Source organism: Balaenoptera physalus (assembly GCF_965194825.1).
Source record: "Balaenoptera physalus genome assembly, chromosome: 20".
Taxonomy (NCBI): domain Eukaryota; kingdom Metazoa; phylum Chordata; class Mammalia; order Artiodactyla; family Balaenopteridae; genus Balaenoptera; species Balaenoptera physalus.
Window position 1 is genome coordinate 40,699,303 of NC_138901.1, and position 27,370 is coordinate 40,726,672.

General features: G+C 35.2%; 1 protein-coding gene across 2 annotated transcripts in view; it reads left to right on the forward strand.

The window, feature by feature from the left end:
• Positions 1-27,370, forward strand: part of MED13 (mediator complex subunit 13) — a 96,255-nt gene that overhangs the window by 32,306 nt on the left and 36,579 nt on the right. For both annotated transcript variants that reach the window (XM_082439868.1, XM_082439869.1), the window contains exons 9-16: positions 7,853-8,536; positions 18,890-19,103; positions 20,093-20,174; positions 22,524-22,645; positions 24,799-24,889; positions 25,022-25,236; positions 25,514-25,710; positions 26,435-27,351. In XM_082439868.1, the coding sequence (XP_082295994.1) occupies positions 7,853-8,536; positions 18,890-19,103; positions 20,093-20,174; positions 22,524-22,645; positions 24,799-24,889; positions 25,022-25,236; positions 25,514-25,710; positions 26,435-27,351 (2,522 nt within the window). The remainder of the gene's footprint in view (positions 1-7,852; positions 8,537-18,889; positions 19,104-20,092; positions 20,175-22,523; positions 22,646-24,798; positions 24,890-25,021; positions 25,237-25,513; positions 25,711-26,434; positions 27,352-27,370) is intronic.

Below are 27,370 nucleotides of genomic sequence, written 5' to 3' on the forward strand. Positions count from 1 at the left end.
AGGCATAAAGATTATGTTGTCTAGAGTTTATTATTTTATTCTACAGATTAAAGGTAGATCATATGTTTTTGCAGTCAAGTAAATAAATAATGGCATTGACATCCCAAACCATGACATACGAATGCACAGTTGGCCACCCCTTCTTGTCATGGCTGTGAGCCAAAGGGATGGAGTGCTTGCAGGTTAGGGCTAAGGTTTTTCTTACATTAGCTCTGTTTGATTGAGTACAGTGACAGACTCTCAAGTGTTCTGATGTGTTTTTGCATAGATTAAGTCTTCTTTTATATAGATTCTTTGGATTAAAGACTGTACAATTTTTTAAAGTCTGGCAACTTTGTTAAAAACTTGCCTCTGTTGTTGACAGAGAGATTGGAATAAAAATATGGATAGATTAGCTCCTGTTTAACAGTTTAAAATAGTAAAAACCACACTCACCTTGAGGGGAAAAAACCAAACTTAGTCTTTTTTTTTTTTTGTCCGCGTTGGGTCTTCATTGGTGTGCGTGGGTTTTTCTCTAGTTGGCGGCGAGCAGGGGCTACTCTTCGCTGCAGTGCGCGGGCTTCTCATTGCGGTGGTTTCTCTCGTTGCGGAGCACGGGCTCTGGGCATGCGGGCTCAGTAGTTGTGGCTCGCGGGCTCTAGAGTGCAGGCTCAGTAGTTGTTGCGCACGGGATTAGTTGCTCCGAGGCATGTGGGATCTTCCCGGACCAGGGCTGGAACCCGTGTCCCCTGCATTGGCAGGTGGATTCGTAACCACTGCACCACCAGGGAAGTCCCAAACTTAGTCTTGAAATGCAGGGCTTCAGTGCATTTTTGTCTAAGACCAAGGGTGTTGGCAAACTACGATCTGTTGACCACATTTGGCTCACCTATTTTGTATGGCGTGTGAGCTGAAATGATTTTTACAGTTGTAAATATTTGAAAAAAATGAAAGGAAAATATTTTGCAAAAGTTATGTGAAATTCAAATTTTAGTGTCCATAAATAAGAATTTATTGGGACAGAGCCACATCTGTTCATACACATATTAACTGTGGCTGCTTTTACAGAGTTGAGTGGTTACAAGACAGACTGTATGGCCCCCCAGAGTCTAAAATGTTTACCATCTGGTCCTTTACTGAAAAAGTTTGCCAATCCCTGGTCTAAGACCAATAGAATGCTTAAATGAAATTAGACTTTTCTTTCACTGTATTGGCATTTTTATCAAGCAGCTCTTTTTTAGTTTCTAACCTAGGCATTTCTTTATTCTTTTTGAAAGATTTGGGTTTTAAGTTGTAGAGGAAGACACTCAGAATGCATGTTGGTAAACATAAGTTTTAATTCTTGCTCTAAGCCGAACTTTTATTTTTAAAAACATACTTTCTTTCCTAATTCCAGGAATTCCTCCTAGGTATGTAGAGGTTTGATATGAAATTTCATATAATCTATATGTTTGACTAGCTTTGGTAAATTTACCCTTCAAGTAAATACAGTGTTTCTAATCATTTACTTTTTTATTTTTTATTTTTTTCATTCATTTTTCAGTTTTTTCATTTTTTTTACTGCTGCATATTGTAGATTCCTCCTCTACCCCTGCCTCTCCCCCCAAATCTGGTTCTCTTCTTTAGTTCATAAGTAAGGCTTGAAACAGACTTGGAGCCACCCTATTATGTGTATCCTCTCCTGGTATAGAATATAGGAGGTAGCGCATACATTGATAACTGACTGTACTAGTCAGCCAGTCTGTTCTCAAATCTATCCCTACATTTTCCCTGCTCTGTTCTGTTCTGCAGGGAGTTACAATTCCTAGGCTCCCTTGCTTTTAACATGTGTTTTTTGGTTTCCCCCCCCCCAGTTTTATTGCGATATAACTGACAAATGATATTGTATGATTTTAAGATGTCAGCGTGATGATTTGATTAGGCTCACTTGCTTTTTGGAGTTGGCTAGTTGGAGGCACTAAGAGAAGATTGGTTGATAAGAGGAGGGAAGAAGCCAGGGTATTTCCCCACCCCTTTTTTGAGCCGACTCCAGCAGCAGCTCTTTGTCCCATTAACAGGCCCTTCTTCTGTGGTCCCAGTTACCATTGGGCAGTTCCTGCTGTGGTTGTAGCACCATCCCAAGCTTCTGTGATCTGATAAGACTACTTCATCTTATTGTCCTTTCAGCCATAGAAGTGATTGAAGCTCCCTGCTGTTACTGCTTTCTCTGTTACCTCACTTTCCTCTGTTTTGTTTTTTGATAAATGATTGTAGTACATTTACTCTGTGTGAAAGATAGGACTGGACCCTTCTCTGAGAAATTGATTTGAAAAAAAAATTGCATAAATATCAGCAGTTTGCATGATACATATGTGATTTTAAGAAATTTAAATTATACAAATAAAGCTGAAGTACTGCTTGACCACTCTCCAAATCCTACTCTCTCTCTCTAGAAGTAACCACTTGCTAATTAGGTATTATCCTTCCATGCTTTTCTCTGTAATATTGTGTGTATATGTGTTTTTCCTCCCAACACATAAACATAATACAGATGTATTTCGCAGTTTATTTTTTCACTTCATGTGCCTTAGATCTCTCCATTCTAGTTACTTGTGGATCTGCTTTATTGTTTTAAAAAAACTTCTTGGCATTCCACTGAATGGAAGTACCATAGTGTATTTAATCATTCTGAGTTTGATGGACAAATAGGTTGTTTCCAAAGTTTTTTTTGTTTGTGTTTACTTTTTTAAAAATAATACTTTTGTGACTATCAGTTATTTATTAGATTTTTTTTTTTGACACTCTGTGATAGACGATGTCCAAGGCTCAGGATACATTAGTGAACAAGGCTCCTGCTGTTGTGAATCTGCATGCTAAGGGGAGTGGGGCAGATAATTAGTTTTCAAAAAAAATTCTTAATCCTTTTAAAATTTAAGAGTGGTGAATGCTAAGAAGGAAATAAAATTAGGTGGGTGATGTGATAGAGAGTTGTGGGCAAGGGGGCTATTTAAATACTTTGCTTGTGACTTCAGAAAACTTCTACCAGTTTCACTCCCACTTCTTGCATATAAGAGTGCTGGTTTTTCTTACGCTTTCACTGATCTGAGAACTGTCCTTAAAATTATTTTTTTTCCCATTATAGTAAGTGAAAAGCATAAAATTGTTCTAATTGGCATTTTTCAGTTGTTAGTGAGATTAAAAACTGCACATTTATGGATATTAGGCTTTACTCTGGTGGAATGTTCATAAGAAAATTAGCACTTAGCAAGCTGTATAAGTAGAAAGCAATACAATAAATTTTAGATATTAATACTAAAATACTAGGAACTTCAATTAATAGGAAAAATAATTAAAGGAATCACTCTGTAATACTTTCAGGACAACTTCTTTTTTAGAAAGATTCTCCAACTTGGTTGACTTCTAATATGAAATTCAGTTGTCTCTAAAGAAGACTAGCTTTTAGAAAAAGGTCTATATAGAAGAAAGGAACTATGATTTAATGTTACCAAAGTTTTGGAGAGCCACTGCTATTCGTATATAGCCCACATTAATAGTCTCTTTGCCTTATGGAAGGATAAAGGAATGTATGGCTGTTTACTTTTCATATCCCTTGTATGCTTGGAATATAACCAGGTAGCTCACCTCAGATTATTGGAGATCGTTTTTCTCCTTAGTGCCTTGCATAACTTGATGAATTCTTAAACTTTTGGTTTCAAAACTCATTTACACTCTTAAAAATTATAGGGTATCCGAACGTGCTTTTATTTATGTGGGTTACGTCTATTTATATCATTTTAGGGAAATTTTAAAGCAGTGCTTAATTTATTTAAAAAATAACATAAGCCCAGTACAAATTAACATGAATAAAATACTTTTATAGAAATCAACTACATTTTCCAAAGCAAAAAACAGATTAGAGGACTTCCCTGGTGGCGCAGTGGTTAAGAATCTGCCTGCCAAAAACACAGGGGACACGGGTTCGAGCCCTGGTCCAGGAAGATCCCACATGCCGGGGAGCACCTAAGCCCATGCACCACAATTACCGAGCCTACGCTCTAGAGCCCGTGAGCTACAACTACTGAGCCCACGTGCCACAACTACTGAAGCCCACGTGCCTAGAGCCTGTACTCCGCAACAAGAGAAGCCACCACGATGAGAAACCTGTGCACCGCAATGAAGAGTAGACCCCAGTTGCCGCGACTAGAGAAAGCCCTAGCTCAGCAACAAAGACCGAACGCGGCCAAAAATAAATTAAAAAAACAAAAAATTATATGTCATAAAATAACCTTAAAAAAAAAACAGAAGAGATAGTTGACATTCTTTCTTTCATAAATGCCTTTAAAAACTGGTGGATATTTTACACTTAACAGCACATCTCAATTTGTACTCTCCACGTTTTGAGTGCCTAGTTAGCCACATGTGACTTTGGATACCATTCTTGGACAGCACAGCTTTAGAAATAGAGTTCAAAATAGGACTAATGTCTGGATATAGGGAAAAAAATATACATACACACATATATATAAATGTCTGATATAGAAAAGACAAGTTTCTAGTCAATATATTATTTTCTAACAACTGGAGGAGCTGCATTTCCTCATAAGGTAATGTGGTCCTCGTCATTGAAAATATTCGAAGAGGGGTTGGTTAGAGAAGGGATTATTCTTACTTTGGATAGAACCTACTGTTTGTTTTTTTAATGACCAATAACTTTATTAAATTTTTTTAAATGCTATTTAAAAAATTTAAATAATGCACACGAATATAAAACTTAAAATGACAAGTTCTCCCTGTTATGCATGTATGTAGATCTGCCTGCCTGTTTTCTTTTCCACAAATGGAATCATGCTATGTATACTGTTCTTCAATGTGCTTTTTTTGAAAAACAGTTATCCTGGGTATCTTTTCTTGTTAGCACATATAGTTCCACTCTCTTTTTTCTTTTAAATTCACAGTACTCCATGATACTGTCGAGATACAATGCTTTATTTGGCTAGTCACCTGTGCTGTACTCTTGCTGAAGATTTTTAAAGCAAATCTTAAATACCATCATTTCACTTTACTTCAGTATGCAACTCTAAAAAATGTTAATATTTTCTTACGTAGCTATAATTCCATTATCACACCTGATAAAAGGAACAGTATTTTATTGGTATCATCTGATACCTTCTACAGATATGTCTCAGAAATATCTTTTTGTAGTTGGTTGGTTTGACTAGGATTCAAACAAGGAGTAGACATTTGATTGTTAACTTTTCCAGGTCTCTCTTTTAATCCTCTTCCTCCTTTTATGACATTGACTTGGTTGGAGAAACTAGGTCAGTTGTTCTATAGAATGTCCCACATTATGGATTTTCTCAATTTGTCATGTATTTTAACTTGTTCTTTTGGTGTCATTTAACTGCTTTTATCCCTTGCATTTCTGTAAATGGAAGGTAGCTGTAGAGCCATGTCCTCTAATACTAGCTATGTGTGTAACCACTAGTGACTATTTAAATTTATTTATTTACTTGGCCACACCACTCGGCATGCAGGATCTTAGTTCCTGGACCAGGGATCGAACTCATGCCCCCTGCAGTGGAAGCACGGAGTCTTAACCACTGGACCGCCAGGGAAGTCCCTGTGGCTATTTAAATTTAAAGTAACTGGATTTAAATAAAATTTAAAATTTAGCCCCTCCATTGCACAAGTCACATTTCTAGTTCTCAGTAGCCACATATAGAACATTTCTATCATCACAGAAAGTTATTTTGGACACTGCTGATCTAGAGGCTTAATTAGGTTTAGGTTTAATATTTTTGGCGAGAATACTACATAGGCAGTGCTGTGTTGCTTTGTATGGTGTCACATCAGAAGAGACATATGCCCGGTTATCCCACTTTTAATGTTAAAACTAAGAAGGTGGTGATCAGCCTGATGCCTTCATTGTAAAATTCTAATCATGTTTACTATGAGTAAAGACAGTTTTTCTTCTTCTTTTGAAATCTCTGATCTTTTTATTTGTTTGTTTGTTTGTTTATTTATGGCTGTGTTGGGTCTTCGTTTCTGTGTGAGGGCTTTCTCTAGTTGTGGCAAGCGGGGGCCACTCTTCATCGCGGTGCGCGGGCCTCTCACTATCGCGGCCTCTCTTGTTGCGGAGCACAGGCTCCAGATGCGCAGGCTCAGCAACTGTGGCTCACGGGCCTAGTCGCTCCACGGCATGTGGGATCTGCCCAGACGAGGGCTCGAACCCGTGTCCCCTGCATTGGCAGGCAGATTCTCAACCACTGCGCCACCAGGGAAGCCCCTCTAATCTCTTTTTTTTTTCTTGACTTACTGCATTACCTAAAACTTACAATAAAATTGTTGAAATGTTGAGAGTTAATATTCTTGCTTTGTTCCTAGTCTTAGGGAGAAAATATTTAGTCTTCCATCATTAAGTATGATGTTAGTTGTAGTTTTTCATAGACGTCCTTCATTGGACTAAGTTCTAATACTTGCTTGCTGAGTCTTTTTATATGAATAGGTGTTGAATTTTGTCATGTTTTTCTATATTTATTGAGATAATCATATGGTTTTCTGTTTTATTCTGTTATGTGATGAATAATATTGGTTTTTCTCTTGTGAATGTTACACCTTACATTCGTGGGACAAATTCCATTTGGTTATGATGTATTCTCAGTTTATATATTACTCATTTGCTCATATTTTGTTAATGATTTACATCTGTGTTCTTAAGGAATATTGTTCTGTAATTTCCTTTTCTTATGATGTCTTTGATTTTGGTGTCAGAGTAATGATGGATTTCTCCTGTGTCCTTTTGACATAACTGCAGTTTTCTTTGATAACTTTCATGCTTTTTTTCCCCTCATGTGCAATAAGAGGTCCCAGGCTCTGTACAAAAGGGTGTCTCAGCATGTTCTCTCAGTAGAGAAGGTTCTTTGAAAAAGTGCCTGCCACTGCTTTTTAACAGTCTTTCAAGTTACCTCTGATATTAGAAAACCATTAATAAAATATATTGTAAAAAAAAAACAAACAAAAAAAACCTAATGAATACTTAATGCTTTAACTCCAAATCCCTGCAAATTTTTTTTCTAGTTTTTTACTTAAAAAATATTTTATATGCATTAATATCAGTTGAGTTTGGAAATCTCAAAGTACACAGTATTTTTTACTGCACTGAAAGAAATCTTAAACTTTGAATAAAATTATTAGATTTTAAGGTATATAGTTTTAAATTCTTCAATTTAGAATTGCTTCACATCATGAGGAATAAATTCTTTTAGGTACTTCCTTTTCTTTTTCCTTTCCAGTCAGCTTATTCTTCCTGTATTGGTAAGCCTTGGGAGAAGGAAGGTAGGTATGGTATGGGGCATCAACCAATCAATTCCAGAACTATCCAGATGGATATAACTACAGTCTTGATTGATCTAACTTCAGTCCAGTAGAGTAAGTTTCCTAGCTGGTTGCTGTAGGATCGTAGATGATGACTGAGCTCAGCCAAGCTGTTGACATTGATTTATAACTTATAACAGTTATGAATGGTAAAACATCAGGTACATTCATAAATGAATAAATTTGAGGACATTTTATACCTTTTTATATTAAAATAACTAGAATCTTATCTCTGTATTTATTCAGATTCTAAGACATTTAGATTAGGTAAGGCAGATCATCTTTGGCTATCTGATCACATGTTAAATGAGGATGAGAGATTGGCTTTTATGAAGCTTTCTGCGTGCTCTTAGTTTTAGGCCACTGTACAAAGTATGTTTTTTTCTATGTAAATTCAAATAATTTTACTTTTAGGATTATGTGTGAAAAACAAATGACATCCAAAATTTCTAAGGCTGTTAACTTGTATACTTTGATATAATAGTTATACTATAAATAAACCTTTCTTTTAACTTTTCAGGCACAAAAATCTCAAACCAAGAAATCCTGGACAACAAGGACAGGCACCAACTTTAAGTCAGCAACAACAAGTACTTCCGAAGCACAAGACCAATGAAAAGCAAGAAAAGAGTGAAAAACCACAAAAACGCCCCTTGACTCCTTTTCACCATCGTGTATCTGTTAGCGATGATGTTGGCATGGACACAGATTCAGCCAGCCAAAGACTTGTGATCTCTGCTCCAGACAGTCAAGTGAGATTTTCAAACATCCGAACTAATGATGTAGCAAAGACTCCTCAGATGCATGGCACTGAAATGGCAAATTCACCTCAACCACCCCCACTTAGTCCTCACCCATGTGATGTGGTTGATGAAGGAGTGACTAAAACACCTTCAACTCCTCAAAGTCAACATTTTTATCAAATGCCAACACCGGATCCCTTGGTTCCTTCTAAACCAATTGAAGATAGGATAGACAGTTTATCCCAGTCTTTCCCAGCTCAATTCCAGGAAGCTGTAGAACCTACAATATATGTTGGTACAGCAGTAAACTTGGAAGAAGATGAAGCTAATATAGCCTGGAAGTATTACAAGGTCCCAAAGAAAAAAAATTTAGAGTTTTTACCACCTCAACTTCCAAGTGATAAATTCAAGGATGATCCAGTTGGACCTTTTGGACAGGAAAGTGTAACATCAGTTACAGAGTATGTATTTTTTTTAATAGTCACTATTATAATTTAAGGGTGGAAATGATGTAGGTTCTTAATAGTAGGACTCCAGAATGGTTTCAGGGTAGGATTTACAATAATAAATCCTTTGAGTATTTGAGTATTAATTTTGCATAATTTCTTTACTGTGATTTTTCCTCAGGGAACCTCTTTATTATGAAATATTTTAGTCACAAAAAAGTGGAGAAAATAATAACATTTATCCATCAACAAACTTAAGAATTTTACATACAGTTAGAACCCCTGTGTACTATTTTTCTTCCTCCATTCTTCCTTCCACTGTCCTGAATTTGGTATTTATCATTTCTATACATGTTTTTATACATGTAGCTCTAGTTAATTCATTTTACTTGCTCTCTGGTATTTCTTTGTTATGAATATGCCATAATTTATCTACTCTCTTGAGATGGACATGTTGGTTATTTTCAATTTTTCACAAAGGATGTAGCAGTGAACTTTTTTGTACACATTTCCTTGTATAGTTATATATATAAGAAGAATTCCTCTAGGGAGTACAGCAAAAAAGTGGAATTGCTGGGCCATGGGGTATGTCGATATTCAACATGAAGGGTTGTTGCCAAGTTACTCTCCAAACTATACTAGTTTACACCCTCATCGACCAGCAGAGTATGAGAATAGCTGTTCTACATTTTCCTCAGTACTTGGTATTATGAGACTTTTAATTTGGCTAATCTGCTGCATGCAGAATGGCCTATTATTGTCTTACTATGTTTTACAGATCCCTAGTGAGGTTAAGCATCACTTAAAGTGTTTACAGGCCTGTATATCATATGTTTTAGTCTATTTTCGTTTCTTTTTTTTCCTGATTTATTCTTTTCATATTCTGGTTATTAATCTTATATTAATTATATGTGCCTTGGATATCTTTTTTTTTTATAGTTTTTTTTTTTTAATTTATTTTTGGCTGCATTGGGTCTTCGTTTCTGTGCGAGGGCTTTCTCCAGTTGTGGCGAGCAGGGGCCACTCTTCATCGCGGTGCGCAGGCCTCTCACTGTCGCGGCCTCTCTTGTTGCGGAGCACAGGCTCCAGACGCACAGGCTCAGTAGTTGTGGCTCACGGGCCTAGTTGTTCCGCGGCATGTGGGATCTTCCCAGACCAGGGCTCGAACCCATGTGCCCTGCATTGGCAGGCAGATTCTCAACCACTGCACCACCAGGGAAACCCCTTGGATATCATTTTTAGTCCATTTTTTTTTCTTTTCTTTTCCTCCTAGTTATTCTTCGTATATTCTGGCTATCAATCTTGTATTAGTTATAAGTGCTACAGATATCTTCCTCTGTTCTGTGGTTTGCCTTCTTTGTCCACAATATGTATGACATACTTTGGGGCAGAAATAGGGTTTTTTTCAGGTCTCCCTTTACTTTCTGTGTTGTTCTGATTATATTTATTATCTGTCCCACAAGCTTTTTGCATTTTTATCTATAGTGGGGTTTTTAAAAATTTTTATTGGAGTATAGTTTACAATGTTGTGTTAGTTTCAGGTGTAAAGCAAAGGGAATCAGTTACAGTGTTTTTTTAAAAGTGAAAGTCAACCATCCATTATATTCATTTTACCGTTATATTCATTAAAACTGTCTACCTATTTATCAATGCAAGACCAAGTAGTTTGCAAAGATTACATTTCCTTCTCCATCAGTCTCTAAAACTTTTAGGGTCTTTAGCTTAGAATGTTGAAATTTCGCAAGAATACGTGTATACATTGTGGTCTTTTATTCAGTCCTTGTACTGAACTTTTGAGGAGGGCTGGTTCAATTTGAAGTCTTTTTTGTCCCGTCACTGGGAAGTTTCTCTTTTCTTGGAAAATATCTCCATTTTTTTCCCCCATTCTCTGCAGAACCTCTAGAATTCAGATGTTGAACTTGTGTATTTTCTCTCATTTTCCATCTTTTTTTTCTGAGGGTATTCCTCAACTTCTAGCCCCTTTCTTAAAGTCTTAATATTTGTTTCTCATGTTTTTTTAAATTTCTAAACTTTTTTTTTTAAATAGCAACCCCTTGTTTAATGTCCTGTAACTTTTTTTCCTTTAGAATTACTTTATTTTGGTCTTTTTCTTTACTATACTGATTCTCATCATATTTCTTCTTCTTGTTTCATCTTACACATTTTAGAATGAGGGAATGAATAGAGGAGCTGTATAAAGGCAGAGCCTTGTTGATTGGCAGGACTTAACTCACTCAACAAATATTTTAGAATGAACTGTGTATCAGTTCCAGAAACTTTGCTTTATGTTAATGGGGTAGGGGATGTTTAGGAGGGGAGGCCTTGTACCTAAACTTCCAGGATGAAAAGGATCTTGTGCCTTCACCAGGTAGTTTATTCATTTTTCTTAGAAAAGGAACCCTTTCAGGACTGGGGGGCAGGGGCAGGGGGATAAATTAGGAGTTTGGGATTAACGTATACACACTACTATATATAAAATAGATAAACAACAAGGACCTGCTGTATAGCACAGGGAACTATATTACAATATCTTGTAATAATCTATAATGGAAAAGAATCTGAAAAAGAATGTATATATACACACACACACACACAAAACAGAATCACTTTGCTGTACACCTGAAACACACAACATTGTAAATAAACTATACTTCAATTTTTAAAATGGTTATAAAAAAATAGGAACACTTTGTTTCTCCTTTTTCAGCTTTTTTTCATTTCTTTCTAGAGGTGTAAGTCCAGATTTTCTCTGGTTTTTAGGCAGTTTGGCTCTCCTGTTGTTTATGTAGTTTGCCCTTAGCCCCCTTTTGCATATTGTAAGCCATGAACTTTCTCTGCTGTGTTTCATTGATTTTGAGCTTCCCTGAGACTAAGTAAAATTCCTGATCTATTTATAGCCTCTTTCTCATTTTCCCTACTGTTAGAGATGTATTTTCTTTTAAAATTCCTCGGTTATTATTTTAATAGACAAACCCGTGTGCTTCATCTAGCACTTTGAATCTTAAAAGCATTCTAGTATGACTTTTTTTTTTAAATTAAAATTAATCTGGACTTGAAATAGAGGGACTTCAGAATACTCTTATGATCATGGAAGACGACTAACTTAGTTAATAAATTAGTCAGATTTTTTGAAAGCAAATGATGTCTTGGAAACAAGGCTTAAAAGATCTTAATCTTATCTGTGCTGGATGTAATATAAAAATCTAAGCTAACTTCAACTCTTGCCTGAAACTGTTGGTCTCCTTGATTCTATACTTCTCTTTATATAGTCTCTATACAGCAGTCAGAGTTGATCATTGTAAGTTAAACGTTACTCATTTGCTTAAAACTCTTCAGTAATTTCCCTTTATATTTAGAATAAAATCCATACTCTTTCCCTCATCTGTAAGGTTCTACACAATCTCCTGCATACCTAGTTCTTTACTTGTATTTACTGCTCTCCTGTTTGCTTCCTGATTTAACCACACCAGCTTTCTTGCTATTCCTTCAAAAAAGTTAAGGTTCATTCTTCATGGCCTTTAGAATTGGATTACGGGGTGGGGGGAATACCTCACCCCTTACTGTTCAGTTGAACTCAAAAATTACCTCCTCAGGAGGTATTTCCTTGACCACAGTACCTAAACTGTGACCTCTCTTTAATCCCCAAGTCACAACCTATCCTGTGTACTACTTTCATTTTCTCCATATATATAATTATCTGAAATTATATATTTGTTAATGATCTCTTCCCTATTAGAATGTGAGCTCTGTGAGGGCAAGGACTTGGTCTTGTGTACTACTGTGTTCTTCCAACTTACACGCACGCATGCACGCATGCGCGCGTGCCTTCCCAGAACAATCCTAGGCACATAGACATTCAGCAGATGTTGGATGAATGAAATGACAGTATGGTCCTAGATTACTTTATGATTTTAAAACATTTCTTTCTAGGTGTTATATTTTCTTATTTAATGTATGTAAAAATGTAGTGATGTGAATATTTTCAGTTTTAAGAACTTTAAGAGTGAGTTTTTATGGACATATTATATTCATTAGGTTTAAGAATTCTAGCCATAACTTTACTTAGTGTATTGGCTGCTTGTGTGCATGAGCATCTGTAAGTGAAATGAAGGTCTCTTAGAAGTTAATACAGCTTAACCTTAAGAGTTGGTTCTAAAATTACTTTGGCATTTTTCTCATTGAATAAGAATGAGAAAGAAGCATAATGTAGAAAGGTAACATGCAGAGTAGAATGGTTCTGTGTCATGATTATGTAAATTAAAGAAAATACATGCCTCTACCTGTTCCTGGTCACCATCTTTTTCTACCTCATAAAAAGAAGACATAAAAGATTGAATAGAGGTTTTTTTGTTTTTTTGTTTTTAAAGTTGAACATGAATACAGTTTTGGTTATGCTAGTTACTAAAATGTGTGTTGTGACACAAATTACTTGTAGATAGAATCCTTGTTTTTTTATTGTAATACTAGATTAGAATAGGGTAGATAGTACAGAAGGTCAACCATCAGAGTCCTTGCTGCTATGTGAACTGAAAAATATTTATGGAATACACCTGTTTTATACTTGGTAGGTTAGAAGTTTTGGTCTTACATTTTAATCATCTAGATGATTTTATTTTATCTTCCTGGAGTTACTGGCAGTAGTTCTCAATTGGAGCAGTTTCTGGCCGCCTCCCATCCCCCCACCCCCAGGTGACATTTGGCAATGACTAGAGACATTTTGGTTGTCACAGCTGGGCGTGTGCTACTGACATCTGGTAGGTAGAGGCCAGGGATGCTGCTAAATATCTTACAGTGTATAGGACTGTCCCCCACAACAAGGAATTTTCCAGCCCAAAATGTTAGTAATGTTGAGGTGCTTTAATGTTACAAATAACTTTAGAGTTCAAATTTCTGTTAAAAGTTATTAAATTAGATATGCCAAACATGTTTAATGATTAAGTTTCACTAGGGAGCTCTCTCCCATACTGTTTTAGTCTCCCCAGACCACAGTAAAATACCTGGCATGGTCTTCAGTGTTCGTGTTATGCTAAAACAAAAGTTATTTTTTCTCATAGTTAAAAAGATCTTGTTGGAATAACTTATTAATTCAAGTACCTGCTCTTACTATTACTTGAGATGGGATATCATGAGGATCAGTCATCTCCTTATAGCAAGTTGGCAAAGCCAGTTGACAAAGTCAGATGATGTCTCTTGTCATTAAAAATAAATTCTAAGAATTACTATTACGCTTTCTTAATGTCATTTAAACAATCTTAAATTCTTTATAGAAGCATTCTATATTTTTAAAGATGTAATATGATCAAACATTTCTGGTAATAAGAGTAATCCACTCAAAAACCTGGTTTGTTTTATATAAAAAAATTTGTGAATTTGTGTTACCCAGTCATTGTAAATTTCTATTATCTTTTTCCATGCTTTGAGTTTTGAAAATGTTTTAAAATATATAGCAGTTAATTTTAATGAGGTTAATTAGACGGCTGTTGCAACTCCTATATTCTTTCTCCTTTCTTAGGAAGATTGTCTTTTTTAACTCATACTCCTCAAAGATGCACTTTTTCAGTTTGAATAAAACTGAAATTTCTATAATATACAAGATACTGTAAGGCACTGTTGTGGTATAAAGTAAATTTGGGTCCTGGCCCTAAATGAAATTGTAGTCTAATGGAAAATAGCATTAAATTCTCTGATACAGGTATATATATAAGATATAGTAGGGATGCAGAGCCAGAGTGGAGAATAATTCCATTTATGGAGATCAGAAGCTTTATGTAGTTTTGTATGGCTAGATTATAGGGTGCTGTTTAGTGGTTTGGTGTGTCATGGTGAGAAATGAGACCTAAAGAGTGGGGTAGGGCTATATAATGGAGTGGCAAAATATTATTTATAAGGTGATACAGGGGGCTCATTAGGAAATTAGAAAGACATGGTAGGGATGGAGAGATTTTATAGATGTTGTGGAGTAGACTAAAGAACTTTACGGCCAATTAGATATATAATGCAGAGGGGCAAGAATGCATCAGTAGAAATTAAAAAATGGTTTCTTTATAGTAGTTGACTTCTACAGATGTGTGCCTTTTTAGAAAATTATGGAGGAGAAATTTAGACCTTTGTTTTATTTATGTTAAGTGACAACTCGGTTTCCATTTGGCATAAATAAATGAAGTTTTCCCTTGATTAGTATTAAGGGGTGGGCACTAGGCTTTCCTAATAGGTAGATAAACGACAAGAGGTACTCTTTTTCAGTTTCGGATGGTGGTGGCTGCTTAACTAGTGCAGAGTAATTACTTCATCATTTCTAAGCATTTCCTTTATTCTTAGACTTCATGTGCAGCAGTCGATGCCAAATTTTTTAGCAGCTACTTAAAAGCAAAATTCCTTTTCTAATTTGTTAGAATTTATTTGGAGGGGAGAGGGAGGTTGAGGGTGGAGCATAGCATATCTCCCACACAAGATATACACATCTGTGGCAAATATCTTTATTTTCTTTTTGCTTCTAATTATTTTTAGTTTCTTTATTAGTTAATGATAACATCTATTTTAGAATAGTGGCTTAAGACCTTGTAAGTTTTAAAGAAAGCAAAATTTCTGCCAAGAAACATTACAGTTGTTTTTAAATGTATTTTTTCAAGGGTCTAGCACTTAGTTTTAGTAGAATTTGTGCCAGTCTAAAACAATCTGTAACTCTGATTCAGAAGGAACCTTTCTAAACCCTGAACAAACAAAGAACTGTACTTGAGCATAGTTCTTATTATGTCTTGTTCAGTATAAAAAATACATCATGTTATCTTAACCGTAATATCCCTCAATAGAATTAGCTCTTACGTTGTATATAATATGTATATACCAGATTTTTATTGTATGTATCTAGTTATATAATGCATTATTTGATCTCTAAAAGATAGTTTCTAATTTTTTGTTTCATAGAAAGAAGTCTATGATGAAATAAACTTGATTTATTGTATTCTAAACCTTTTAAGATATTTTTCTTTTTAAGATTTTTTTTCTCTTCTTTAAGTCTTTCTTATTTGATATCTTACTTTAATGCAATAAAGCTGTACTTTTGACAGCTAGCTTGACTCAGTTTAAGGATTGGTTATGAATATTGGAGATGGTACTGGAAAAGTTACTATTAAAATTTTTTTGAGATTTATTGAATTCATTTCTTCATTAACATTTCCTGAACTGTAGCTTATCTCCTTCTGTAATTGCCGATTCTAAAATATTGTCACACCTTGTCCAGAAGAATTTTTATTGAATAAAGGCATAAAAGCATATGCTATAGGCCATGTTAAATTCTCTACAAGTACATTTTAGGATAGTATGTAACTTTGTCACAGTGAGAGGAAGGAGATATAGTTAATGAATAATATAAAAGTAATTTCAGTTTGCTATGGGCATTGCAAAGCTTCCTGTTCATGGCTGTACCTAATCATTCTTTTCCAGTTTGTCTGTATTTAGCTTTATATTTGATTGAAACTATCTCTGTAGTTAACTATTTGGCTATATGTGAAAGTTCATTTTAGAAAAGGAGAGGTGTGTGGTTCCTATTCACAAAAAGTGTATGTATACTATATAATTGGAGAGTGAAGAAATGCTAACTTGAGTTTTTAATCTGGCATCTCTTAAAAAGCAATTTTAATTTCTATTTTTATCAGTTTTAAATATAGAAGGATGTGTAATGTAAATAATTTATATTTTTAATTTATTGTGACGATACTCTTGATATTATTGACTTCATTTAAATTCTTTGCATATCCCACTGTCTGTGAGAACCATTCAATAAAATAACAAAAAGTTGTCTTTAGGTATTGCATTTGGTTTACTCATTTTTATTCCTAGTAGAGCCCTGTGCAGTAGGATTTTTCCTTTTAATGTTACTGCCTACTAGCTTAACAACTACTTGCATAAAGAGTGTGGCAGTTTTTATGCTTCTGCTAGAGGACCACTTAATATGAAAAACAGTTGTTTTATTCACCTCAACACAGAGTAGTCTTTCAGGTTAGTGACTGGGGTTGAGGGGGGTAGGTTCTTATACTTTTCGCCTATGAATAGTTATGTGAATTGGCATACTTAAAATCTTTCCAGCCCTAACTCTGCCACCATGTGACCATTTCTTTCAACATAATTTTCATATCAAAGTCAGAGAGCACACCCTCTGGTTCCTATTTTCATGATGTTATTTTAAGTATTAAATAAGAAAATACATGTCAAAGTAGATGGAAATGCTATTTTGAAAAGATTCACATTGGTATCTGATAGACAATTCAGGAAACATTTAGGGTCTAATATGGTGAGGTACAAAGCTTTTTCTAAGAAATAAATGCTTACTCATTTATCGACCAGAACTATTCTAACAGGTAATTGTGGAATATAGCCCATTGACAGTTATGTGTTCCTATGGAAGAAAGTTTTTGTAGACTTGGGATTTTAGTTTGGGGATAAATCTGAGGCACACTGAAATAACAGTGACATATATCATATTTGATAGCATGTTTAGAAAATGTCAGTTATTCTTTTGATGACCTCTGTTTCAACCTTAGTTTATAGGGTATAGAGTGCTTCTAGTGCTGGACATTGGTGAATAGATTAACAAGATACGATATCTCTGTCATTCAAAGAATTTATAAACTAGCAAATACCTTTACTGATTCCAAATCTTACTTCTCTTATGATTGTTTTGTCCTGATACTCAGGACAGACAAGTAGCGGCAGCAGTATCACTTCCTAATGAATAAAGATGATTTATTTCAAAGTACAATATACTGTATTTTAGAATTATTAATGCAAACACAGTATCTCAATCCTGTGTGGCTTTTAGATTTCATGTATTAATTTAGCAGGTATTTACTGAGCACCTATTATGTGCCAGGCACTCTTCTAGGCATTTGGGATAGTTCAGTAAACAAAGATAAGATCCCTGACATTTAGAGGCTTATAGTCTAGTGGGAGTGACAGACAACCATGAACATAAGCAAATTATATAGTATATTAAGAGATAAATGCTATGGAGGGAAAAACAGAGCCCGGTAAGGGAGATCAATGGTGAGGCAGTGGGCATATTGCAATTTTAAATAAGATCTCGTAGATAAGGTGACATTTAAACAAAGACTTGAAGGAAGTGAGGGAGTTGGCCATGCAGATATTTGGAGGAAGAATGTTCCAGACAAAGAGAACAGCCAGAAGTTGTCTGACCTGTTTGAGGATTATCAAGGAAGACCTTGGAAGAAGAGTAAGAGAGGGAGGAGTAGAATAATAGATGAAGTTGGAGGGGAAAAGAGGAGACAGATCATGGAAAGCTTTGGTAGGATATTATAAGGACTTTGTTTTTTACTCAGGGTAAAATAGTCATTGCAGGATTTTGAGCATTATCTGACTAGAAGCCTGGCTGCCATTATTATGGCAGCATGGGAATCTCAGCTTTGCAAACCATAGAGAACATGAATTTGGGAGTCTAAAAGTATCATACACAAACCAAAAATGAATCATTTCTCTTCCCACTCACCAAGCACCTTGGTTTTCAGAGATGTAAAAATCCTGATGATTTTCAGGGTTCTGTGGTGCAGATCAGCTTCTTCTGGCTTCCCTCTCTAAGCCTTAGATTTCACCTTTCTCTGGTCTCTTTCCAATAGTTATCTTTCTAACTTCAGTGTTGTCTTCTCGCCTGTTCTGTTGTCCTTTGTCATTTTATTGGATATTTTAGGAGAGTATAAACATATATTTATCATTCACCATGTGGAACCAAAAGACTAATAATTGATTTTCCAACGTGATTAGTAAAAACCTCTGAGATACTTGCGACGAAACTCTGTTTGACACTGTAAAACGTTTTGCTGGATTTATGGTAATAATGTTATTTTTATGAAACACAAGTCATGCTCTGAAGTTTTTTAAACTTAAAATATATCCACTCATGGCAGTAGGAAAAGGATAATCACTTTCATTGTATAAAGGTATAAATTGTATAAAAGTAGTGTCTCACTGTATAGCCCACATTTTGAGAGTTTCTGTGCTGGAACAGTTTAGGTTTGAATCCCTTTCAAGTGAGTGGATTTGGACAAGTTAATGCGATTGAGGACTTGGGAACAGAGTGGATAACCAAAAGACAGCACATTTTGGTGGAAAGACAGTGAGACCAGGATTTTAGCTCCATTTCTCTATTGCTAAATTTGATACTTCAGTAAATCACATAACCTTTCTATGCCTCAGTTTCTTCATTTGTAAAATGAAGGATTGCAAATTAGATCATCTTTAAATAATTCTTTTTTTTTTAATAATTCTAAAAAGTTTATGATACTTAAGTCATTTTGGAAATTTGTTATACTTTTATGGAGAATATGATTAATTTTCTATTTTTATTTCTTTATGCAGGTTAATGGTGCAATGTAAGAAAACTTTAAAAGTTTCTGATGAATTAGTGCAGCAATATCAAATTAAAAATCAGTATCTTTCAGCAATAGCATCTGATTCAGAACAAGAACCTAAAATTGATCCATATGCATTTGTTGAAGGAGATGAGGAATTCCTTTTTCCTGATAAGAAAGATAGACAAAATAATGAGAGAGAAGCTGGAAAAAAACACAAGGTAAGAGAAATCAAAGTACACCAAAGTGTCACTGATGATCTGTAGCTCTGCATATAGTACCACACTTCTATTTGGAAAAAAAAAATTCATCATTTTAACTGATAAAAACATTTTTAAAAGGTAAATCAGGCACATTGTACACAGTTTAAGAGCTTGTATGGGCTTGAAATTATAGCTGGTCTCTGATAGTGAAAAGATCTTTATTGTTTATTGTAAAAGTTTTGAGATTAGAGAAAGAGTGCATTAATTTCTGTTATATTGAAATCAGGACCTTTAGGTAGACGAACTGTTTTGATTCTGAGTTAAACTATGCTGTAAGTGAATTACCAGTTTTCAAAAATGCAGTAAAATACACATCACTGAGTTTATAAAATACATGATATTTTGAATATGTGAATCAAGAACCTATAGTGCCCCTGAAAGTAAAATGTTATGTGAATAAAGTGTGAGATGTACAAATACTTACTTGATTAAAATTTTAAAAATCAAGTATTTGAGGATCTATTAAGGACAGAGTAATCTATTAAGATAACTCTGCTTGCCGTAAATACAAAATTGGAAATTGAAAGCTGTAAAATTGCAAAAAGGACCCAATAATATGTTTAATACAAAGAATTAATTTCACAGAGTTTTATTTAGCCTTAACTGTGTGCCAGGTACTTGACATTTTGTTCCTCTGTAAATGTGAAAACAGTAGTATCTGGGAAGGCAGTAGGTATTGTAGAAAGAACATGGACTTTGGAATTTGACAGATTTAGGTTGAAATCCCAGCTCCACTACTTATCAGCTGTATTTCCTGGGTTATCTTTAGAACTATTTTTTGTCTGTAAAATGAGTTTACTACTTCCTTATCATATAGGTTAGTTGTGAGAGTTATTGATGTCTGTACTACACCCAGCAGAATGCTTGATACATAGCTACTCAATAGTTGGTATATTTTATTATTGGTAAAATATGTATTTCAGTCTAATATGTAATATTGTATGCAGGTAGAAGATGTGCCATCTAGTGTAACAGTGTTATCACATGAAGAAGATGCTATGTCATTATTTAGTCCCTCTATCAAGCAAGGTAAAACTTTAATTTTCTAATTAAAATACTGCATTCCAGGATTGTTACTCCAAAGTAATCTGATATTGTTGGACTTTTAGTGTTCCTTTTTGCATAATTCATATGTTTCATAGAAAGGGACCTATCTTAAAATGATGGATTTATTGTTTATCTTGTACTGGGAGAAGCAAGTTTAGGTGATAGAAATTCTGTTTTGAATTGTTGGAACTTCTTTCCTTTTTTTTAAAAATTTATTTTTATTTTTGGCTTCCTTGGGTCTTCATTGCTGTGCGTGGGCTTTTTCTAGTTGCGGTGAGCGGGGGCTACTCCTCGTCGCGGCACACAGGTGGCTTCTCTTGTTGTCAAGCACGGGCTCTAGGTGCTCGGGCTTCAGTAGTTGTGGCGCACGGGCTTAGTTGCTCTGCAGCATGTGGAATCTTCCCGGACCAGGGATTGAACCCGTGTCCCTTGCATTGGCAGGCGGATTCTTAACCACTTTGCCACTAGGGAAGTCCCTCCTTTTTTAACAAATAATTTTCAGCTGTAAAATGAGGAGATAGGATAAGATCATCGCCTGAGATCTCTCTCAGATCTAAAAACTCAATGAATTAGACTTTACTGTAATTTGGTTGTCCTTTTCTCCCCCTCTCCCCAAGTTAGAAGAACTGTTGCTGAGGTCATTAATTTAACAAATATTTATTGAGCACATGTTATGTGTAGGCACTGTTCTCGGCACTGGAGATACAGTGGTGAAGACTCCACTTTGAAAGTGTCTGACTTGTGCTACTTGTGAGTAGAATAGAGAGATATGATATATTAGTTCTTTTACAAGATCTATTTAATTTTTGATAGAGGCAGAAGAAGTTGTCCTTTGGTATGTGTCTTTTAGGGGCAAAGTTTTGTTTCAGTATTTGGAATAAATAAAGAGGGTCAGTCAGGCTCTGTGCAACCAAAAACAGGAATAAGAAAAAAAGTCCATCTGAATAAGGAAGAGATGGAATAAATAAATAAATTTATTTCACTGACCATGAAATAAATTTAGTGGTCAGTGGTTCTAAGTAGCTTAAAGTGAGTTAACAATTTGGGTTTTTTTAGCCTGTTTACCTACCCTAGGATATAGGAAATGTGTAATTGTCCCTGTGGTGTGGCTTTCTCAAAATGTGGACCATCTGCCACATTCTGGAGCATGTTTTGAGGTGAAACTGGGAAATCTTGGTTTTTAATACATATCTTAGATGATTTTTACACACTCTAAAAATTTCAGAACTACTGCTTTAGTGAATCTTTAGGACAATACGCAGAGGCATTTGGAAAGTGACTTTCACCTTTCTGAAAGGGAGGGCTATTTCAAGTTGTTTAACCATTCGGAGGATGCTTTGGAAGGTTTATACACCAAACTGCTTTTTTTGTCTTTCTTGTGTGGGAATGTAAGAGGAATTTAACTTTCATTTGTATTTTTTTGTTTGTTTTTTAAAAATTTTTTATTTATTATTTATTTATTATTTTTATTTTTGGCTGTGTTGGGTCTTCGTTTCTGTGTGAGGGCTTTCTCCAGTTGCGGCAAGCGGGGGCCACTCTTCATCGCGGTGCGCGGGCCTCTCACTATCGCGGCCTCTCTTGTTGCGGAGCAGAGGCTCCAGACGCTCAGGCTCAGTAGTTGTGGCTCACGGGCCCAGTTGCTCCGCGGCATGTGGGATCTTCCCAGACCAGGGCTCGAACCCGTGTCCCCTGCATTGGCAGGCAGATTCTCAACCACTGCGCCACCAGGGAAGCCCCCATTTGTATTTTTATTTTTTCTAAAGTAGTCATTTTTTTCCCTAAAACTGGAAAGAAAAAAAAAAAGGAAAATAAAATTTTAGAACTGAAATGAAACTTAACTAAGAGGTACTTAAGTGAGTACTTAAGTGCCTGGCACTGGGCAAAAGTGCTTTATCTACATTCTGTCACATTTAATTCATGTCATACTATTAGTGTTGGAGTTGGGATTCAAATTAATAGTCTGACTCAAGAGCCAGAGAACTTAGTTATTCTGTGCTTCCTTTATATTTCAGGAAGATAGAAAAATTAAATGTGTGTGTGTTTAATTCTGTTGTCCTGATAGTGTTTATATTTTTATTTGACATATTATTAATGTAGATTCCTTAGCTATATTATGGATTACATAGCCTTTGGTGAGCTTCCTGGGGAAGGTATGACCATATATTTAAAACTTTATTTCTATGAAAAAAAATGTCTAAATTTTAAACAAGTCACCATTTCTTATTGCATAACACGCTTATAAAGTTATATGTCTAGCTTAAATAAATAGAATAATACTCATTTGGTCAGTAGTAGAATGTTTGATTTTGTTTTTCTGGTTGACACCTGTAGATGCTCCACGCCCTACTAGTCATGCCCGTCCTCCATCAACCAGTTTGATTTATGACTCAGACCTGGCTGTCTCTTATACTGACCTTGATAATCTTTTTAATTCCGATGAAGATGAACTGACAGTGAGTATCCTATTAATGATTACAATTATAATTTGTTTTCTTTGATTTTATATACGTTTATTTTTCAGAAGTGATAAGTGACTTGAATACTATGTTTTAGCCCTGAACAATAGGAAATATTTTGGAATAAAATTTCTTTAATTGGTGTCCTTTTTTAACCTCATGTTTGAGCCTTTTTTGTTTTTTGTTTTTTTTTGGCTGAACCGCCTGGCTTTCAGGATCCCAACCAGGGATTGAACCTGGGCCCTCAGCAGTGAAAGCACAGAGTCCTAACCACTGGGCCGCCAGGGAATTCCCTGAGCATTCTTGATATAATGTCACCTATAAACTTGGAGGGGTTTTTTTCTTTATTTTTTGTCTTTGAAGGACATGTTTAATTAAGCTTAATTTGAGCTCTGCCATATGTTCTTTTTCTCCAGTCCTTAGGAAGCAGAATTATTTTTTTTAATAACTAGAATTATGACTTATAACATTATACCAGAACATATAAGATTTTTAGAAATTTCATGTAATGTCTGAAACATTTATATTAACATATTTCCATACAAATAACCCAAAGAAAGTTTAGTATTAGTTGTTTTTTGTTTGTTTTTTTGTACTGCAGGTTCTTATTAGTCATCAGTTTTATACACATCAGTGTATACATGTCAATCCCAATCGCACAATTCAGCACACCACCATCCCCACCCCACCGTGGTTTTCCCCCCTTGGTGTCCATGTTTGTTCTCTACATCTGTGTCTCAACTTCTGCCCTGCAAACCGGTTCGTCTGTACCATTTTTCTAGGTTCCACATACATGTGTTAATATACGATATTTGTTTTTCTCTTTCTGACTTCACTCTGACAGTCTCTAGATGCATCCACGTCTCAACAAATAACTCAATTTCGAGGAAGCAGAATTATTAACCTAATCTTTGATCCTCTAGTTTTAGAAATGACCGAAAAATTGGCTCAATTAGAGAATAATAAGTAATTAACATTAAAGTTGTATGCCTTGTCAATCTGTTAAGGAATACCACTTCTTTTGAATTTGTGTGGCTTCACAGCCATTATTATAAGACATCTACATACTGTAATAATGAAAGAGGAAGGAAAAGTAATACTTAATCTTTAACACCCATTTGCAGAGAAAGTTGAAGATAAAAGAAATTAAAGCTTAAAATGAGATTCCCTAGAATGTCAAGTCTCTGGCAAATTAATGAATTGGGTGCTGCATTATAAAAGGGAATTCCTTTTTCATCTGCATAAAGGTAGCTTGGAAACTTCTGTAGTACATTTGGTCTCTTCAATTAAGTGACATAAAGCAGATATCACTATGCATAAACTTTTACTCCACATCCCGTAATATAGTATATTTTAGGTGACTATATCCCTGAATACTTTGATACTTTTGTACTTTCTCTCTCTACCATTCACGTATCAGCAGTGGCTCTTCTGAGGTCAAAGGTTGTAATCAGAGCTCAGTCTACATATCTAAGACAAGGTGGCTAACAGGAGACAAGGAACCAAGTTGTCAGCTCTAACAACACCGGTGACAGATTAGAGATTCTAAAACTTGTTTTGTTCAATGTATTAAAACTTACCTTTAGTTAGGGATACTATTGCTTTGTCGTATGAGATCTTTCTGAAGTTTTGCTTAGTTTTACCTGTTGTAGCGTTTTTGCAGGGCAAGAAAATTATTAAACAAGGTAAAAGTGTAAACAAGAATTTGGAGGGGTGATTGATTATGTAGGAATCTTTAATGTCTTTTATTTAAAGGGACAAATGCTGTATGAGTATCTTACTAAGAGGCAATTCTGATGTTAATTACAAACACTTATAGTAGGTTTTCTTACCTTTTTTTTTTTTTAATAGGTTTTAAGTAATAGGTTGTTCTATGTATTTTGAAAGTATTGGTCATTTTCTTGAAGGAACTTTTTCCTCTTTTATTTGGAGCATTATCAAATCAGTAGAAAAACTAATCTGGGTTATTGATTACCTAAAATGTGTTTTATGTCCTTAAATTGTTTTGTATCTTTAAATTGTATCTCGTATATATTTGGCTCTAGCACAAATGGGCTCTACTTTCAAGTTACATCTGAATGATTACTATCTTGATCACATTGGATTTAAATTTCAGAGAAATATGTGTGTGTGTGTGTTTTTTTTAATAGCCTGGATCTAAAAAATCGGCAAATGGATCAGATGATAAATCCGGCTGCAAGGAATCAAAGACAGGAAATCTGGACCCATTATCTTGCATAAGTAAGCTTCCCAAATCTGTGTTCCAAATAAATCTGCAAACTTAATCTCAACAAAGTTCCCCACCACTTTGTTTTAAGCACAGAGTAACTTCTTTTTAGTCTTATGTTAAAATGTGTGTTTTATTAAATATAGGCACTGCAGATCTTCATAAAATGTATCCTACACCACCATCATTGGAACAACATATTATGGGATTTTCCCCAATGAATATGAATAATAAAGAATATGGTAGTATGGATACAACACCTGGAGGAACTGTTCTAGAAGGAAATAGTTCTAGTATAGGAGCACAGTTCAAAATTGAGGTTGATGAAGGATTCTGTAGCCCAAAACCTTCTGAAATTAAAGTAAGTATTTTATTTTTCTAGAAAAATAATTCACTTCCTATATTTTTGTATAGAATTAGTTTATTGCTAGATTCAAAAATCCTTTCTTAGTGATTCTAATTTTGTTATTAACAAATTTGAATTATGGTGACACTGTTAAGAATGCATTTAAGAAAAGAGTAGAATTACATTTACATTGTATTATTTTGTTTAAAGACAGGAAAAAAGGACTAGAGTCAGGTTTTTTTTTTTTCCCTTGGAAAATAAGATGCTAAAAGTCATGGTCTTTATATTGTAGGATTTTTCTTATGTCTATAAGCCTGAAAATTGTCAAGTTCTAGTGGGATGTTCCATGTTTGCACCTCTAAAAACTCTACCAAGCCAGTGTCTGCCTACTATCAAATTGTCAGAAGAATGTATTTACCGTCAGAGTTGGACTGTTGGAAAATTGGAATTGCTTCCTTCAGGGCCTACAATGCCATTCATCAAAGAGGGGTATGATTTAAATATATAGTATTGGTATAGTATATGAATGCCTATATAGCTTTAATTTTTTTCATAGAAGCACCTAGTATGTTGGTACCTGGAAAAAAGATACTGGTTTTTGAAAATTCTAAAAATCATTTTCTGATTAATAGCTTGTAATGGTGTTTGTTTGGTATGGTTAAAGTATTGGAACACTTAAGACCAATGAACTTTGTCTTTGGAAGCACCTTTTATTTTGGTCTGAAATTCTAATCACTCTCATTTGTACATTTGCCGTATTTCACACACTTTTTATATTTAAGTATCTCTAAAATTGGGGTGTCTTATAATTCGTAACATCTTAGAATTGCCATTGTCCTTTTTTTACACATAAATATCTCTAAAATTGGGTTTGTTTTTTTTAAACAGTGGCATCTTAGAATCAATGAAATATGGGTATTTGTAGTACAAGAAATATATAGATAGTAATTGTGGATGTCTAGGTGTGGAAGAGTGTATACAAATTTTATTTATAATGGAACTAGTTAGTTGGGTCTCACCCCACAACAATCACCTAGAGTGGATGTAGTAACCAAAAATACATTTTAATTGTACTTGTAATTTTTGCACTAATCGTATTTTCATAATTTTCGGTGTTATTGAAAAACATTTGGGACATTTTTAGTTGTATTTCACGTTACTAATATGTTCCTTTATGCGTGTTTTCGATTTTCTTTTGCCCTGGTGACACTAGTGATGGAAGTACTATGGATCAAGAATATGGCCCTGCTTATACACCTCAAACTCATGCTTCTTTTGGGATGCCTCCTAGCAGTGCACCTCCTAGTAACAGTGGAGCAGGAATTCTTCCTTCTCCATCTACCCCTAGGTTTCCAACTCCAAGGACTCCAAGGACTCCAAGGACTCCTCGTGGAGCTGGTGGACCAGCTAGTGCTCAAGGTTCAGTCAAATATGAAAATTCAGACTTATATTCACCAGCTTCCACCCCATCCACGTGCAGACCCCTTAATTCTGTTGAACCTGCAACTGTTCCTTCCATCCCTGAAGCACACAGTCTTTATGTAAACCTCATTCTTTCAGAATCAGTTATGAATTTGTTTAAAGACTGTAACTTTGATAGTTGCTGTATCTGTGTCTGCAACATGAATATCAAGGGTGCCGATGTTGGAGTTTACATTCCAGATCCAACGCAAGAAGCACAGTATAGGTGTACCTGTGGCTTCAGTGCTGTCATGAACAGAAAATTTGGAAACAATTCAGGATTATTTCTTGAAGATGAACTAGATATCATAGGACGCAACACAGAATGTGGCAAAGAAGCAGAAAAACGTTTTGAAGCTCTCAGGGCTACTTCTGCTGAACATGTTAATGGAGGACTAAAGGAATCTGAAAAATTGCCTGATGAGTTGATATTATTGCTACAAGATCAGTGCACTAATTTATTTTCACCTTTTGGAGCTGCAGACCAAGATCCTTTTCCCAAAATTGGTGTAACTAACAACTGGGTACGTGTTGAAGAGCGGGACTGTTGCAATGACTGCCACCTTGCATTAGAACATGGGCGTCAGTTCATGGATAACATGTCAGGAGGAAAAGTTGATGAAGCACTTGTGAAAAGTTCATGCTTGCACCCCTGGTCCAAAAGAAATGGTAAGTATGCTAATGGAAT